This window comes from Pyxicephalus adspersus, chromosome 1 (genome assembly GCF_032062135.1).
Source record: "Pyxicephalus adspersus chromosome 1, UCB_Pads_2.0, whole genome shotgun sequence".
Classification (NCBI taxonomy): Eukaryota; Metazoa; Chordata; class Amphibia; order Anura; family Pyxicephalidae; genus Pyxicephalus; species Pyxicephalus adspersus.
Window position 1 is genome coordinate 146,177,120 of NC_092858.1, and position 18,925 is coordinate 146,196,044.

The window sequence follows — 18,925 nt, forward strand, 5'->3', positions numbered from 1 at the left end:
GCAGGATCGGGTATCTTATTTTAATTATTTTATAACACAGTATTTGTCGTATAAGACACACCAACTCTTCCCCCCCAGTTTTGGGGAAGAAAAAGTGCGTCTTATACGGCAAAAAATACGGTATCTGGAGGTACCTAATGTGTGTTGATAGTGCTGAATCAATTACATATGTGACTCTTTGCCTGATAGAATAGTACTGCTGTGTCTATAAACCACACAAAGGGCTCTTTTTACAAAACAAGGAATTTGACATTCGTTCAAAAACTTGTATGTTTACAACCTGAGCCAACCAAGATTGACAAGGGAGATTGATTAAAAGTATAAAAAATCTAGGACATCAATCCACGATGGGCGATGTCTTCTATCTTTTCTTTTCTAAGGTGGTACATTCATGTGTTTGTGAAAGGTAGCTTTTTAAATTAGTTTTTCTCCCAGCCCACTGGCTGTCATCTCGTTCCAGGTGCATTGTTCAACATTGTAGGTGTCCTGAAGACAATATTGCTGAAATCACATTTCATAATTATAAAATGCAGAACAGGTACCTCCCTTTCTGAAGTCTGATGCCAGCATTACTATAGCACATTGGCACAAGTCATTGAAACTCTAGTAAACAAAGAAATGCCTTGGGCTGAGGAATAACATAGACAAGCTGCATCATGCTGTCCTCTACCAGTATCTACTGTATCCACCTGCAGACTGGCAGCCTGACAAGTTGTCACTCATTTATCCCCTATTCATGAAAGCCTAGGGGAGATTTCTTACATATCGTGCAGAGTTGCCCTGCTGCAAGGTGTTTATGGCCGTATATTTTATTAGCAGTAAAAAGTTGTTTATTTACTGCTTGGGAAACAGATTATTTTTTTTATTGCCTTACCTGTAAGGCTCAAATCTGATCACATACCTACAATATTTATTGACTCTCCCTGGAAGATGCTTAAGGGCTTGGCTACATTATGGGCTCTATTTATAAAACAGGGAATCAGGCATTCCCTTAAAGATTTTTTAGGGGAATCTTCCGAGTCCATGTGTTTCAATGGCAATAAATGAAAGCAAAAGTAATCCTCTCTACAATTTAATATGAATGCTGCATGCAGACTTATTAATCCTTCCCACCACCGCTCTTCTTCTGCATCTCTTTGTAGTTCTCTTCATTGGCTTTCATTTCGCCTGAGAATACAGTTCAAGGTCCTGTGCCTTTAAATGATAGAAAAACTACTCCCCTAACCACTCTCTTCACTTCTGCAATGAGCTACTAATGACTTCCTCACTCATAACCTCATCACAAGCACGGCTCCAAGACTTTTCTGGAGCTGTCGGACTCTCTGGAATGGTCTTCATCATCCTATTTGGCTTTCTCCTACCTTCTCTTCATTTAAAAGAGAACTCAAAACCCATCTTTTCAAACTTGCCTACCCATCTTCTGTCTCTTAAACCCTCACTACTTACCCACCATTTCATTTCCACCTTCCTAGTGTGTGCTTCTCCCACCTCTTAGATTGTGAGCTTTTCTGGACAGGGTCCTCTCTTCCTCCTGTGTACCTGTCTGGATCTGTCTGTCATTTGCAACCCCTATTTAATCTACAGCGCTGTGTAATATGTTGGCGCTATATATATACTGTTTAATAATAATATTAATAATAATCCTCAAAGGAATGTTTGAGAGAATGTCAGAATCCCCATTTTATTATTAGAGCCCTATGGGTTGTACCATTGCATGGCTGAATGAAGATCCACCTGCTGTATTAGAAAACATCTAGAATTATGAAATGAACAGCAGCAAAGTAGCATCTAAACCACTTCAGTTTCAGGGACCCCACCAGAATATTTTTGTATTAGGGATGTGTCAGGCCAAAAGGCTACCTTATATATATTTTATTTGTGTACCATTTTAGCCATTTCCTGAATTTTATCTCTCAAATGAAGCAATGAATCTTATTCATTCTGGTTTTGCTCTTATTTATATAATTCCTAACATATGAGTATGTGTACAAATGAAGACATTTAGCTGAAAGTATGTAAAATAAAGCACAGAAAAAACCTAACATACTGTAATTGTAACATAGATTTTTGCCTTCAATGTGCCTGTATTTTAGGTAATAGGACATAAGAAATTAGCGGCAACATACATTTGGCACAACTACTTACAAAATAATACACGGTATTCTGTGAGTTCTATTTTGAGCTGAGGCTTTGCATGTGCTATCAAGTCTGTGCAGCATTTGCCTATTTCCCTGAATAGTGTATCAAGTGGGAGAATTTACAAGATAGTGAGACACATCTTCTGACTAATAATAAAATGATTCATCATTACATGTTTTAGATTTGTTCGGAATGTTCCTAATAAAGAATTCTATAGATTACACAGCCATTTACCAGTATGGTATGATTTTGAACATGATTACATGAAAATTATGCAACCAGGGGGGTAATAAAAGAGAACTGTATTACTAGATACAACATTATATTCATCTCTCTGAGAATGAATAGAAATTACCTGCATCTAAACACTCCTACCACATAAGCAGTAATTAAAGATCCCAACTTGCACAACATGTACATCAAGAGGAAAGAAACTTTCATTTATTCAACACCTGATTACCAAGGGTAGTGTTGCACTGCGGTGCTACTCATTCCTAATAGCATCCCAATGTACCTGCATTGCACCACCACTCAATCGGTCTGATTTATTAAAGTTCTCTGGAGAAGATAGACGATCACAGTAGAACCTGGTTCTAGGCCTCTCATATGTAATCCTTTCCCACTATACTGGAACAAAATGATTTCATAGTTGTTTAAGTGCCTATTAAGGTGAATTCCCATCTTTCCCTTTCTGACATTAATCCTAAAGGCAGGAAATAAACAGAACATCCCCAGATGAGGGCAGATACAGCAATACAAAAGTTGACAAACTAATGGCTGGAGTTGGGTTTTCCTTTTTCTTCAATATGTAAATTGAGTTAGGTATTTGAAACAGTAATTTGAAACTTCTAAAAGTAAGTTTAAAAATGCAATTGCACTGTGTAAATGGAGAACTTCCCAGGTGCATATTAGTCCAGCTGGCCCATTACTCTTCCAAAAAGGAATAAGATAAATTAATGTTATTCTGCCATCATCAGAGTTGTGGACATATTAATGGCTTCTCTAAGTGTGTACTTTCCAGTATCTGTCTAATATCTTTAACACTCTCCATAATACTAGTGTTAAAAAATGTCATTGTGAATCATTTAGTAAAAGTAAAGTTGTTGAAAAATTCAGTATTTCAGGACCAAAAAAGGAAAAGTAGTGAGAATAGAGATTTATTTTTAATGTGAACAGATAATGGATTGCATAATAAAAAAAATGCATCTCAAACTAGTGTAATTCTTTATACATATATATATCATGGTATCCAAATAAACAAATTATGTCTGTCTTTCTGAATGTATTTTTTTTAAATTCTTGAAAAAATATCAAATGAGCTTAAAATGCAAGTAAACCCAAAAACAACCCAAAACCAAAAAATACACTTACCTTTAATTCTGCACAGCAATCGAGCCATCAAGAGGTTTCTTCCATCCGGTCCTGCTTTTTCCTGGAATCTGTCTTTGGGTCTGCGCGCTAGGCGCTGCTATCTTCTCTCTGGTATTCTGGGCTCTTCTTCCTATGTCACCCGACGGAGGCGCGAGATCGGGTGACGTAGATGGGAAAAACTTGCTGATCTGACTGCGCATGCGTGGGATGGGCAATTTTTTCCATTTTGGCAAAAGGGCTCCTTCTGCACATGCCCGAGATGCTTGGGCAGGTGCAGACAGAGCAGCCAGAAGCCTCCTAGGATGCATGACGTAGGTATCCCAGTAGGCTCTGCGTTCCCATCCTTTTTATAAATAATCCTTTTTATAAAAGAAAAACACTGACAAACAGAATTTTTGCCTTACATAAAAGAGTTGTCTACTCTTTTATGCAAAGTGAAAATTCTGAGTTTAGGTACGCTTTAAATCATTCACATCTGTGGTGTAAAAACCACACAACTGACGGCTCCAGGATGCACCACAAACCACACTGCAGATAACTAGATTTTCATGCAACTGCAGCCACTGTGCAAATCTTGAAATAACAACCCACAGCAGATGCATGCAATCAAGATTTTCTAACCTGCTCTATTTACTTAAATGGGAGAGGTTGGGATTGTGGTTAAGCTTGTGACAGAAGCCTGCAGCTCACCATCGCTCAAAATGGCCTTTACCGTATTACAGAGAACACCATTTAATGCTTTTTATTTTGTGTATTTTGGATATTAAAGTTTATTCTTTCTTCCAGATATTTAGGAAGGAAAAGCAGGGGTACTAACCACTTATAAACCTTGCTACCCACCAGTGAAGTACTGGACTGGTGGGAAGGGGAGCTTTCCTAACTAGACCAGTACTAATAATACATGTGGGACTTGACACAGTCACAGTATGTTGTGAGAAGTCTTCCACCAGGGTCTTCCTTGATACCCACTATAGTAGAAGCAACCTTTTAATGGCTGAATTTATCCTTAAGAAAAATCTAGAATTTTTGGTGTGATATATATCTTTTTAGAGATTAGCAGACAATATCAACATATTTATAATCCAATAAAACCTTAAACCATTCTTCTGCATAATGTACATTTATTCCCTATATAACCTACACATTCAATGTACACAATTCTAGCATTTCTGTGATATGTAGGGGACAGTGAAAGTAGGCATACAACCATTATACATGCAAACATTTGCAGACCTAAAACATCATGAATGTACAGTCTTCAATAATTCCCAACATTAAATGAAATGTCTATTTGGAAAGAAATACAAGTACATCACCAATTAATTGCACTGCACTTTGTAAGTCATTTCCTTTTCCCACCCTCAATAAACCTCTAGAGTACACTCATACTTTGAAGTCTAAATTCCTGACTAGGCACATACTCATCATTTATATAAAACCCAAATCTCTGGCCATGTTCCACCTTGATCTCCCATATCCACACCCCTCTATATCCTTCAAAGATGAATTAATCAGGTCAGCTGATTAGGCTTTTAATCTGTCACCTTCTCTTCTCCAGGCAACCAAAGACACATTTAAAGTAATAAATGATTAGGACTTTGGTAATGTATTTATCCTTGTCAGTCATTTCTGTGTAATTAAATGTTTTAATAACCTTCATTTCTTTCATTAAATAAAATGAACAGGAACAGAATGTAATAAAAACAAATACTACACCTAAAGAATATACTAAATGCATTAAATACATTGATTATTTAAATGTATTCTAAATTTATATTTATATTTAATTCTCTCCTAATCACTGATTCAGTATTACCCCTACTGTCTGATATCTGCTCCCCTCAGTGATGTCAAAGGAAGCAACCAAAACCCAGACAGGCAGTATATGATCATAACTTCTATAGGTGACTTGTGACATTAATTACGCTGAGAATGTTTATAGTATGTTTTATGTCATTGCTAATGTTTTCTCTTTGTTATAGTATTCTACAGGTGGGAGTTATCCTGTTACAACATTTTTTATATTCATATTATCTACTAGAACCCCTGTTCGGACATATTTCTGTAAGTTACAGGTCTACAATTTAAAAAAAAATTTCATGAAAAACAGTGGATCACTTTTGGTACAGAAATCTAGACCTCAGTGTAACGCTTAGGTGGTTAAAGTGCAAGTAAACCCAAAAACAACCCAAAACCAAAAAATACACTTACCTTTAATTCTGCACAGCAATCGAGCCATCAGGAGGTTTCTTCCATCCGGTCCTGCTTTTTCCTGGAATCTGTCTTTGGGTCAGCGCGCTAGGCGCTGCTATCTTCTCTCTCTTATTCTGGGCTCTTCTTCCTATGTCACCCGACGGAGGCGCGAGATCGGGTGACGTAGATGGGAAATTTTTTCCATTTTGGCAAAAGGGCTCCTTCTGCACATGCCCGAGATGCTTGGGCAGGTGCAGACAGAGCAGCCAGAAGCCTCCTAGGATGCATGGCCTAGGTATCCCAGTAGGCTCTGCGTTCCCATCCTTTTTATAAATAATCATTTTTATAAAAGAAAAACACTGACAAACAGAATTTTTGCCTTACATAAAAGAGTTGTCTACTCTTTTATGCAAAGTGAAAATTCTGAGTTTAGGTACACTTTAAATCATTCACATCTGTGGTGTAAAAACCACACAACTGACGGCTCCAGGATGCACCACAAACCACACTGCAGATAACTAGATTTTCATGCAACTGCAGCCACTGTGCAAATCTTGAAATAACAACCCACAGCAGATGCATGCAATCAAGATTTTCTAACCTGCTCTATTTACTTAAATGGGAGAGGTTGGGATTGTGGTTAAGCTTGTGACAGAAGCCGGCAGCTCACCATCGCTCAAAATGGCCTTTACCGTATTACAGAGAACACCATTTAATGCTTTTTATTTTGTGTATTTTGGATATTAAAGTTTATTCTTTCTTCCAGATATTTAGGAAGGAAAAGCAGGGGTACTAACCACTTATAAACCTTGCTACCCACCAGTGAAGTACTGGACTGGTGGGAAGGGGAGCTTTCCTAACTAGACCAGTACTAATAATACATGTGGGACTTGACACAGTCACAGTATGTTGTGAGAAGTCTTCCACCAGGGTCTTCCTTGATACCCACTATAGTAGAAGCAACCTTTTAATGGCTGAATTTATCCTTAAGAAAAATCTAGAATTTTTGGTGTGATATATATCTTTTTAGAGATTAGCAGACAATATCAACATATTTATAATCCAATAAAACCTTAAACCATTCTTCTGCATAATGTACATTTATTCCCTATATAACCTACACATTCAATGTACACAATTCTAGCATTTCTGTGATATGTAGGGGACAGTGAAAGTAGGCATACAACCATTATACATGCAAACATTTGCAGACCTAAAACATCATGAATGTACAGTCTTCAATAATTCCCAACATTAAATGAAATGTCTATTTGGAAAGAAATACAAGTACATCACCAATTAATTGCACTGCACTTTGTAAGTCATTTCCTTTTCCCACCCTCAATAAACCTCTAGAGTACACTCATACTTTGAAGTCTAAATTCCTGACTAGGCACATACTCATCATTTATATAAAACCCAAATCTCTGGCCATGTTCCACCTTGATCTCCCATATCCACACCCCTCTATATCCTTCAAAGATGAATTAATCAGGTCAGCTGATTAGGCTTTTAATCTGTCACCTTCTCTTCTCCAGGCAACCAAAGACACATTTAAAATAATAAATGATTAGGACTTTGGTAATGTATTTATCCTTGTCAGTCATTTCTGTGTAATTAAATGTTTTAATAACCTTCATTTCTTTCATTAAATAAAATGAACAGGAACAGAATGTAATAAAAACAAATACTACACCTAAAGAATATACTAAATGCATTAAATACATTGATTATTTAAATGTATTCTAAATTTATATTTATATTTAATTCTCTCCTAATCACTGATTCAGTATTACCCCTACTGTCTGATATCTGCTCCCCTCAGTGATGTCAAAGGAAGCAACCAAAACCCAGACAGGCAGTATATGATCATAACTTCTATAGGTGACTTGTGACATTAATTACGCTGAGAATGTTTATAGTATGTTTTATGTCATTGCTAATGTTTTCTCTTTGTTATAGTATTCTACAGGTGGGAGTTATCCTGTTACCTACATTTCCACTCCACACTATCCTTATCAAAGAATTGCACCACAAGCTGGTATGGAACCCCAACAGCCTCTATACCCCAAACCTATCTATTCCTACAGGTAAGCCTCATAGATGAGTTCCCTTGTATACATTTTCTACAATGTTATTACCTGATCTGCAGAGCTTCAGATGGTTCTCTTGTTTGAGGAAATATTCTAACTTCCCACTGGCTGTACAATATTCATATAGTGATAGCACTTTGTTATCTTTGCTTCATCTTCTATGCTAAAAGTAATTATAGATAATAGATCCTAAATCTCCAGTAATATACATTAACATTTGTTAGAAAATGAATAAGAAACTTGATTGGTCGGCACTTCAAAATCAAAATGCTATAGTGAAAACTAAAGTAAAATTCTGTTTTCACCCATCGCAATCAATAGTCCAATGGTTTAAACAAAAGAGTAAACAGAACACCCTTACAATTGCTCTGTGTTTGTGCTTTTCTCCATAAAATTAGTATCTTCGTGAGGAGGGTGCAAAAAAAGACATAAAACATATTTTAAAGGGGAGTTCTAAGACTTATATTATACTTATATAACAAATTATAGGAATATGTTGTATATTTTCCCTGATTTGTGGATTCTGTAGATATGCTCAATGACTTTACATGCACTTTAGTCATTTCTAAAAGTTATTTTTAACAGCAAAAATATTAATTTGAGGTTGAACTGTTCAGGCCTTTTGATTTTCTAAAATTCCACTGCAAAAATGCACCAGTGGGCAAATTCCTCTATCATGTTGAATTATAATGCTTAGGAATCATTTCAAAATTTGAGACCAAATCCATTGAAGATGAACCTTTCTCTCCAATACATGTAAACATTTAAAAATACTACTAATATTATTATTATTATTATTATTATTATTAAAAATAATAGTTATTATAATAATAATAAACAGTATTTTTAGAGCGCCAACATATTACGCAGAGCTGTGCGTTAAATACGTGGGTTGCAAATGACAGACAGACACAGGAGAAGGAGAGGACCCTGCCCTAAAGAGCTTACAATCTATCCTTTTTCATGTAGTCTATGTTTTACATATACATAAATGCTAAGGCCATTTTGTTCTAGTTTTAGATAAAGTAGGGAACCAGGCATAGGCATACTACGGCCTGTTGGGCTTTTTAATCCAGCCTGTTAAATATTGGTAAAAAATTGTTCACTGACAAAAATGGAGTGACCAACAACACAAAATTGAATGTATGTTTTCTTTTAGGTAATGGCTTTTACATGTAATTTATATCAATTTATGCAAATACTCTCCATCCATCTGATACTGGCCCATTCTGTCTGTCAAATTTTAAAACCCATTGTGGCCCCTGAGCCAAAAAGTTTACCCAGCTCTGTTTTAGACACTTACCATGTTTTTGTCTGTGTTCCCTTTGGGGGTAGATAGAGCTTCTGGTGAGCACTGTAACACTAAAAGTAAGTGTACCGCCAGCATTTTAAGTTGTCATCACTGCAAAATATATTAAGGAGTTATGCTAATAACAGTAGGGTTTGTTAAATTCATATAGGTGAGATTTATGTGTATAAAGTTTGGGAGCCTCCAGACAATTTTATAAAATCAATTTTTGATTTAGATTCATTTTGAAATTATGTGAATTCATTATTGATGAATTATGCATTTTTCTAACTGAATGCAATTGAAAAGTTTTCAAATTTAATTGAGTAAACATTAAGTAAAACCTTTTTTTAAATAGACCCCTTGAGTAGTATATGTCTAGCTTAACCTCTTCCCTTTAATAATTATCAAGCATGTTACTGACAGACAGTTTTTATTTCCTTTAAAAGCATCCTGATATTTATGGCCCTGAAGAACAGTAAAACAGGAAGCCTTCCAGTGAGTGAGATCTATAACTTTATGACCGAGCACTTTCCTTATTTCAAGGTAAGTCACTGAAAATGTGAATGTTTATCTTAAAATAATGTTTTTGACGTTCCTGAACAGCTGAACACACCGTCCAAACTAAAATGGCAGCTAAACCGACACATAAACTGAATAAACATTTAAGCGTAACTTGTAGGCACATGACATTGATGACAGTTGCTGAAAAGACTAGTATCGGTGCTCCTAGTATAACCTCTTCATGCTCATTTTTATTAACTATTGATGGAGGAATGTATATATTTGAACTTGTTCCCCCAAAGCAGATTAGTATTTAACCCAAAACAAGTAAAATAAAAAGCAATACCTGTCACAGCTGTTCTTCTATCTGCTGTGCTGCACAGACATTCACTGTTATATCTTGTATACAGCACTTGGATACTTACATACAACTTTTTATATCCTTTTGTAGAAGAGACACAAGTCCCTGTGTGGTTTGCTATGCATATCATAGGGGCACTTTTATTTACACTACATTTTAATACATTGCATTGTCTCATCCATTAAGATTGGTTAGTAAAAAAGAGTCATTTTAGTGTTTTTGTAGGAATGTGCCAATATTTTAGACAAAATAAATCAGGTTAAAAAGAGTTATAGGGTTGGTAAAGCCAAAAATGATTTGGATAGAATTAGGAAGCGTTTAAACCCTTGTATAATTGGAGATATTTGACTTCACTCTACAGAATCAACAGTCAAAAGAGATCTCATAAAAATAGTGGGTTTCCTATTTTGAACAGTTCTTGGTACAGATGTCCCCATTTGGATATGTCCTCCTAACTTTTGTTCTGGGGACAGTATTTAACTTTATAATTACCTTTTTTAATTTACATTTTGTTTATACTATTACTATAATACTATTATATTAAAAAATAAATTTAGAGCCAAAACTTTTATTTCACTTCATTTTCAGTTCTGGTTTTATTGGTCACTAGGACATACAGTAGTTATTTATTAAAGTGAAATTGATAGGACAGTAATTAATCCACTAGGGATTCTTCTCTACTCACTACTACGTAGTATTTGGTCCAGTGTGAAGTTTAGCCTAAGAATATAGTTAAAGGTCATGGTCTTCAGGGCACTTTTATTCATACACATTTTGTTGGCATGAAAACCCTGTGCCAAAAGCTCTCCAGTCTTCAATGACAATGGCCAATGTGTTGACAGAAGGTGGCCATTAGGATTCTGTTCACTGCCAAAATCCCCAAGAATTTTTTATTAACTTAGCTAAATAATTAATATGGTGCATGTGAAAGAAGAATTATTTTCTCTTTTTGAGAATAATCTGTTTTTGATTGTAGAGTGACAGTCCTATATGTGAAAATACATACGCATGCCATTACAAGCACTTCTAAAATTCTGAACAAAATCCTATCAATGAGCCCTTATTCTGCAGCATCATTGAGAGCTAATCTCTGATCTTTTATATTGCATCCTTTAAGAAGGCAGGATATAGCCACACTGGGAATCTAATGCTTTATGAAAACTCAGGTGTTGAGTAAAACATAATCCGAAAAATAAGGTGATGGTAAAAATGTTATCCAATGGGAAAGATAAGCACCGAGGAGAGGGCTAACTATGAGGCATGTGAAGGAGCTAAGTCATTTATAGTTCTCTCCCTTTCCACCTATATTATCTTACTGGCTTGGCCCATTCAGTCAAAGCATTGTGGTTAAAGTTTTTTAGGGTCTAACATGTTTTTACAAAGAATATTAGTTATTTACATATTTACCAAAATATTCAGGATCTGCCAAATGTTGATTGTTGGATAGTGAAGTAACCAAAAGAAAAGTGCACAAGGTGGTCCTTACTGTTGTTTTTTTTTTTTTTTATTAGCGTAATGAATTGTCTGTGCTGACAATCCTAGGCTCTCTTGGTATTTACCAATTCAATAATAGGAATAAAAATTCCATGTAATTAACTGGGGTGGGGACAACTTGACAGAAACTGAAAATATGCGTTGTTATACAGAAAGACACAGACACAACAATAAAAATGATACATGGCACCTGACATATTTCTGAATGACAGGAGTCTGTTTGTGGGCAGGGTGAGGGAAAATGCATTCTGTCATGTCTTGATTATAAAATAACAATTACAAGTAAGGAAATGAGTCTTATTGTTAAAGTATAAAGCAGAGTTGTAAATAGAGTGGGAAAGGTTAGACCTTCTGTGTCCCCATTAGGGAGAAAACTCTGCAATTTGTGCTGCTGACTATTGTCATCTAGAAATAAATTAAGGGATAATCCAAAATATAAGATTTGTTCCCAGAAGAAAACAAAAGGTTAGGGAAGATCATCCAATTGGGACCCCTGTTTGGGGACAACTGAATTACTTGTGATTCCGGGATAGAAGGTAAATGGATATTGGCTCAATGATATACAGAATTAAAAAAATAAGTTGTGTATTTTACATTTTACATACATTTTAATGTCTTGTATTATTTTTTCTACAATCTGCCCTGACCTCAAATCAAACATCCAATGATAAACTAGAGACTTTCATTCCACACCTCCTTCTGGAAATACTGGCTCCCTGATTGCCCTCCCTGATTATTTTTGGTTAGGGAGTCAGCAACTACTAAAGCCAATGGATCAGAATGACAGTGGGGAAATTAATATATAAAAAAAAAAGACGGCAATTGGTACTAACGTAACGTGTTTAGCATAGAATATTTTGAGGAAATGCATATTTTCAGTAATTAATGCAATGTTTATGTTGAAATGATTTTTTAAATCATGTTTAACTTTTTCACAAGATTCTGTTAATTTTTTTTGGTATTTCATAAATAGACCACTGCATTTTTGTTTTGGTTTTTTTTTTTTTTTGCTAATTCCAACCTCCAATTCACTTTTAAGATAGATTTCACTATTCACTAACCTTCCTAGCTGCTCACTTACCTTAGTTCCAGGTCCATGTCCTACTACAGTGTTTGGAGCTTAATTTGGAAAAAATCTCTTTTTAGCTCTGGCCTCCCTCACCTGATATGGAAAGAAGACAGCAATTAAAAGTTTATGGAGTTTTTCCACTTTTCCCACACTGTTGAAAACTAAAAAAAAGTTTTCACAGAAGTTGGGCTTTAATTGTAAAACTGTCTAGATTAGTAAATTACTAATAATCCTTTTTATGTAATAATTTAACCAGTGTCAGGTTTATGGTAAACTACTGTATGTCCCATTGGAATTGATATATTTAATGTGATTGGAGGAAGCAGAGATAAAAATGTTTGATTTTTTTTGGTACTTGGCTGGCAAGAATTAGTCAGCCCCATGGACACTTATGTTTAATAGGTATAGCAATCTGGGTATTCGTATACACCTATATTTTGTATCCCATCCAGTAGATCCAGTAGATAGGGGAAATTTGTCTTAAACAATTTTTGGTTTCCCACATCAGCCAACCATATTCTCTATTCACAGTATTAGAAAACACTGATTGGCCGGTATGGACAGTGAAGGCTATATTAGATCATTCTTTCCTCTATAGTTGACATTGTACATTGACAGTACAACAAAAGAAAAAAAGTAGTACACAGAAGTTGTAGAAGAGTCGAAACTCATAGGAACAGAATACCATGAATAAATTAGGCTGTGGAATGCTTCACATTATTTTTGTTTGTGTAGACTAAGTTTCGTATTCTAAGCATGTTATTGTTTTTAGTTGTTTTTTGTTTTGAGTGCTGTAGGATTAAGAGAAAACTAACAATCACCCCTTGTGTTTCCAGACTGCTCCAGATGGGTGGAAGAATTCTGTGCGTCACAACCTGTCCCTGAACAAGTGTTTTGAGAAAGTCGAAAACAAATCAGGAAGTTCTTCCCGAAAAGGTTGTCTATGGGCACTGAACCCAGCCAAGATAGACAAGATGCAGGAAGAACTGCAAAAGTGGAAGAGGAAGGACCCTGTCACTGTGAGGAAAAGCATGGCAAAACCAGGTATACAAAACAATATCTAAAAATGTTGGCATTGAAACAATGAAGGTTGCATAAGTTAGATAATGAAGAGCCATCCATAGAAAAAAACACACACAAAAAAAAAATATACTGTGGTACCTTGGTATAAGTTCCTAATCCGTTCCAGATCCTTGGACTTATACCAAACAGGACTTACTTATACCAAACAAATTTTTCCCATAAGAAATAAAATGAAACTGAATAATCCGGTCCCATGAAGAAAAAATCCTATTGTTATTGGCATATTATACATTGATGGGGTTGAATAGAATAATTTAAACACTGCTTAAAACTTAAATACATAAATACAAAACAATTAGATGAAATAAATGAAAATGTAACCTCACTTTACCTTCTGAGAAGAGTGGAGTGCCTACTAGGATGATGCTGAGAAGGGAGGAGGAGGAGATGTTATGTAATTCACAGATAGTTATAGCGCAGGTTGTTTACTGAATGGTGGCAACTGGCGTACTGACGCACGTGGGCAGTCCTGGCTTTGTCTCGAGAGAGGTAAATAAGGGTAATCTGCGGTGTTATGACTCATTTTGACACATACTAGCACAAAGGTTGTATACCAAACAAAGGTTGTATACCAAGAAAGAATTTTTGTGTCCGAACAGGACTTATACCAAGTTGGACCTATTCCAAAGCGGATTTATACCGAGGTACCACTGTAGTTTCAGAGGATAACAGTGACTGCATGCCAGCTATGTGTTTGATTACTACATATAAACAGAAAATACACAAAAACACAAAGAGTGAAACACAAGAATGAAAGACAGGCATTATGGAGCATCAGGTGGCATATCATTTGTGTATTTGGATTTAGATGCCTATTAATCTCAGATCTGGGACGAATGAGCATTGGCAACTTATTCCAATAACACACTGATGTGGCCCTGTCTTATGTCTATCTGCAAATCATGTCACAGTAAATAAGTGTTTTTATTGCATGGGAAAGGCTCACGGTTAAGCCTTTTCAAAACTCTGTCCACCACTTTGTAAACCTTTTTAGGGCTTTTAAACTTTTATAATAAGTTTTGTCAACAGGTTGCTTCAAACAGCCCTAATAATGTTATAGAAAGTGAAAACAGCTAGAAAGACTTGGCAAGGAACAATAAAAAAAACTTTGCCTTGTAGGATCATAACTGAAATACTCTAATTCAGGGGTGCCCAACAGGTGGATCATGATCTACCGGTAGATCGCAAGGGCGGGCAACACGAGTAGATCGCAGAGCCCTGCCTTATCTCTAATCTAATCTCTACCGAGCACAGGGGTTAGTAGATCCAAGTTTTTATTGTTGGTAGATCATTTTGACATGGTCATTTTAAAAGTAGCTCACAAGCCGAAAAAGTGTGGGCACCCCTGCTCTAATTAAACAGTACAATATATGGTGGTCTTGCATATATTTGGCCTTCTATGTTCTTTATCTGTAAGAAAAGATGTATGCTTTTACAAATTATTTTATGTTTATCTTTTTTTTCTGCAGAGGATCTTGACAAGCTGATAGGAGAAAGAACGGAGAAGCTGAGGTCCACCTTGTTGGCTTGCAATGCTTCTGGCCTAATGAATACGTCTGCATCAATGCAGCTAAGCATGCATGAACAAAACATTTCGTCTTCCTTGTCATCATCCTTGCAGCCCATCCATAATGTGTCTGAATCTATGCATGCCAAAAAGCAGCCCCCAAGTTATCATTCATTACCCCATGGCTACCCTCAGATCTCACCAGCAATGATCCAGCAGCCCCATAATATGGCTCAGAACCATTTTTCTTCACCAGATAACCAAGGTGAAATAAATACACAACATATTAATCCCCAGGACTCTCCAATACCTGCTCACACCCCACCTCTTCACAATATGAAGATGATAACAGAGCATTCCCCAACCAGAACCATGCATGACCATCTGATAGAGGGAGAACTAAGCACTGACATTGATGCTCTCAACCCTTCACTTACAGACTTTGAACTTCAAGGTATGATCTATTTACTGTTATTTGCTGATTATATTAACATAATAAAAAAAAAGTTTCTTATGATAAATAGGCCTGATTTACCAGGGGCATGTCAGTGCTCCTTAGAGAGGCCACTGCTTCCACACAGATTTCAAGGGTCAACCACTACAGCCAGTTGACAGGACCTTGGTTGGCATTTAGCAGCTTTAAAATGGTTCAGATAGGCTTAAATATAAAACAAATTTAATCCCTCCTATGAGTCACAAAAATACTTAGAATGTGATGCCACATCCCAACATCTACACCATAGACAATGTATACAAAACAAATGGAATGCAAGCCACGTACACCAAATTGATTGAAATATTTATCTGGAATATACCTGTATTATACTTATACCTAGATTGCTTCACAAATGCAATTTCTTTTGGTTGGCTATGTGGCTCCCTCTAATCCCTCCAGCCCATTTCGGCTCATATTTTATTCCTGCTTGGTACTGATAATGCTTTGGGTTTAAAAGAGGATGATTTGATGTTCTGATCGGTACATCATTACTAATATTTCCACCAGGCTCCTACAGATCTACTATACTCCTGAAGAAGCAGACAATATAAGCTGTGAAACGTGCTGACATTTTTTTAGCCAAATATTGGTGGTTGAAATCATGTTTTGAATTCTGCATGAGCTTGTATATACTGATACGCTCATATATTTTAGAGATATTAGGCTTATGTATTTGTAACATCTGTGCTATATATATATATATATATATATATATCTTTAAAATCCTGTTGTTTTGCATACAGTTTCTTTAATATAAAGGCAACAAGTGCACTTGATTGTGCCAACACTGCATCAGGTGATCTGAGGACGTAGGGAACTCCTAGTGACAAGGACTTCACATCCCCAGCTGTAGCTCTGACATAAATTCCTAAATAAATAGGCTACATGTAAAGTAATAAATTAGCCATAATGATATAACCAGAATTATTATATGTTATATACATGTCACAGTACATGAATGCTTTGGCAAGATCTATTACCCTAAAGAGCATTGGTCCCTACAAAGCCATTGGCCTGGAGTCCAGGAATCCATCATGCATCATATTCTGCGTCTATCCTTCCAAAAAAAAATCAATGTACTCATGGCTGACTTTAAATGCCATCTAGTGACACAAAATGCTTACAATTATTTATGTTTTTACTTGACAGGTAATCTGTGGGAGGAACTTAAGGATGACAGTCTAAATCTGGATCCCATCAATCTTATATCTTCTCCAGTAACCCCTCCGCCGCAATACTTCCTGCACAATGGCAACTGTGAGAGCAACAACAATGAGATCAACTCTCCAAACAGTAACTCCCATATGGGGTTAGGCGACATCCATCTCACACCTGTGTATTCATCATTCATGGATATGGACAATGCTCTTTCTTCATATTTAAGTAGCTCAGGATCCAAGCACCTTGCAATAGTTTAAAGTGACTGACTCCATTATTAGCTAAGCATTTAGCTATGATATGCCCAAGCTACATCTATGCAAGCTAAAATGTATAAAAAAAATTAAATTGCACAAGTAATTTTAATTGTGCAAAATTAAAATGCACAAGAGGATTCCATGTTTTAGCAACTCTGTCTATAAAGTTTAGATACAAACAGCTTGGTAATTCACAGCTATTTTCAACCAGGTTACCTCCAGGGATTGCTAGGGGTTCCTCGATCTGTGGCTGATTGACCTCTTATTTTATAATGTCTGCATGGCCAATGTCATGTGCAGTGATCACCTGTAAATGATAGCAATGATGGTCTGCTTCTTTCCATGGGAGCAGGTTGTACTTGCTACAAAAACTGAACAGAAGTCCTGTTTTTTCCCCATGGAAGATGTATTTAAGATCCATTTAAATACAGAGGGTTGATTTACTAAAAAAATATTAAGTTGTTCATGTAGGAAAGTGAACGATCACCATGTATGGGATAATTTACTTCGCTTAGTTATGAAATAAAAATGGCAAATACCCATTTACATGCAAACGTTTCACTGAAATGAACCTGTTTGTGTCCCTGCCTACTACACTGGTAATTAGGATACAATAGGTGAGCTTGCTAAAACTGAGGAACTCTTTTAAAAACATAATGGGTTGATCTGTATAAGGAAAAATTATAACATTCAAAATAATATTTGTTAGTTTGATGTCAGAATTTAATTTAAATGATGTATATGTATTTTTGAATCCAGATTTTTATAATATTTATATTTCCTGGCTTCCACTATGGCCCAAAACAGGGCTAAGGGACCTTTAAAAATATATATATAATCTTGTTTTTCAGGACCTTTAAAAGATAATTATTTTGAAGTTTATAATTTTCAGAATGACCAGATGTGTACAGTTTAAAAAGTGTTAAGACAAGTTTCGATGTGATTTTCAATATAGAATGTATTTGTAGCTTTTATTATAAAATGTCAGATACGCTTTTAAAGCATTTCTCATATTCTGTGCTCAAAGCACCTGGTACACATGCCACTGATCACATGGGGACCATGCATTGTTTAAATCATTGGTATTTTGTAAGCATTTGAAATAAGGGGAACAAAAGAAAAAAAAATATTTTCTTTAAGACTGATTTTATTTAAAAGGCAAGAATGACACAGATGTACCGCTGGATGATTATTGGTGTCACACATGAAAGTGGAACAAGCTTATGAGTGATAGAATAAGCTTATGAAGATGATGGAAGAAGTTAAGCAGCAATGCCACGTGAGATAATAAAACAAGCTGATGAAAGATGACACCTATAGACGGAAATGGAAATTTCAGAGTCCTACCATATACAAGAAAATTCAAGGAACTCGAAAACATTTCAGTTGCATGCATTGATAGAGATTTCGTACAGCTTGTCTAGGAACATATGTGAATAGGCATGACTTTCATAAAGCTGGTGTTACTTTCCTTTGGGCTGTGCACCCCTGGCTTTTTTTTTTTGGTGGAATTTCCCATTGCACTTTTTTATTTCATTATTATTTTGTCATAATTTCAAATACTATTGTCTTTATTGTCCCTATGACATAACAATTTGTTAAATGTATTGTTATCACTCTGTTATGTTTGTGCAGTATTAAAAAACCCACTTTTATATCTGAAGATAGATAATATATGGATTGAAAACATTGAATTGATGGACAGAAATACAGACTCTTTGGCTCCTATGAGTATTTAGCTTTATTACTGGGGGTCAAAGTTAACAATTTAAGCTATTGTTGGATTCGTCTCTACCACCCCGCTCTACTACCCCAACACACCAAAGACCTAATTATGATTCTCCCATGATCTTCATCCTAGCTGTAAATGCAACCTAAATGAAAACTGGTTTTGTCCATAGCAGCTAATCCA

General features: G+C 35.8%; 1 protein-coding gene across 1 annotated transcript in view; it reads left to right on the top strand.

The window, feature by feature from the left end:
* Positions 1–18,676, top strand: part of FOXN1 (forkhead box N1) — a 37,667-nt gene extending 18,991 nt beyond the window's left edge. Inside the window, exons 5-9 of the mRNA XM_072417323.1 lie at positions 7,666–7,793; positions 9,534–9,630; positions 13,349–13,556; positions 15,065–15,556; positions 16,748–18,676. Coding sequence (XP_072273424.1) covers positions 7,666–7,793; positions 9,534–9,630; positions 13,349–13,556; positions 15,065–15,556; positions 16,748–17,016 — 1,194 coding nt within the window. The 3' untranslated portion in view covers positions 17,017–18,676. The remainder of the gene's footprint in view (positions 1–7,665; positions 7,794–9,533; positions 9,631–13,348; positions 13,557–15,064; positions 15,557–16,747) is intronic.
* The last annotated feature ends 249 nt before the right edge of the window (positions 18,677–18,925 follow it).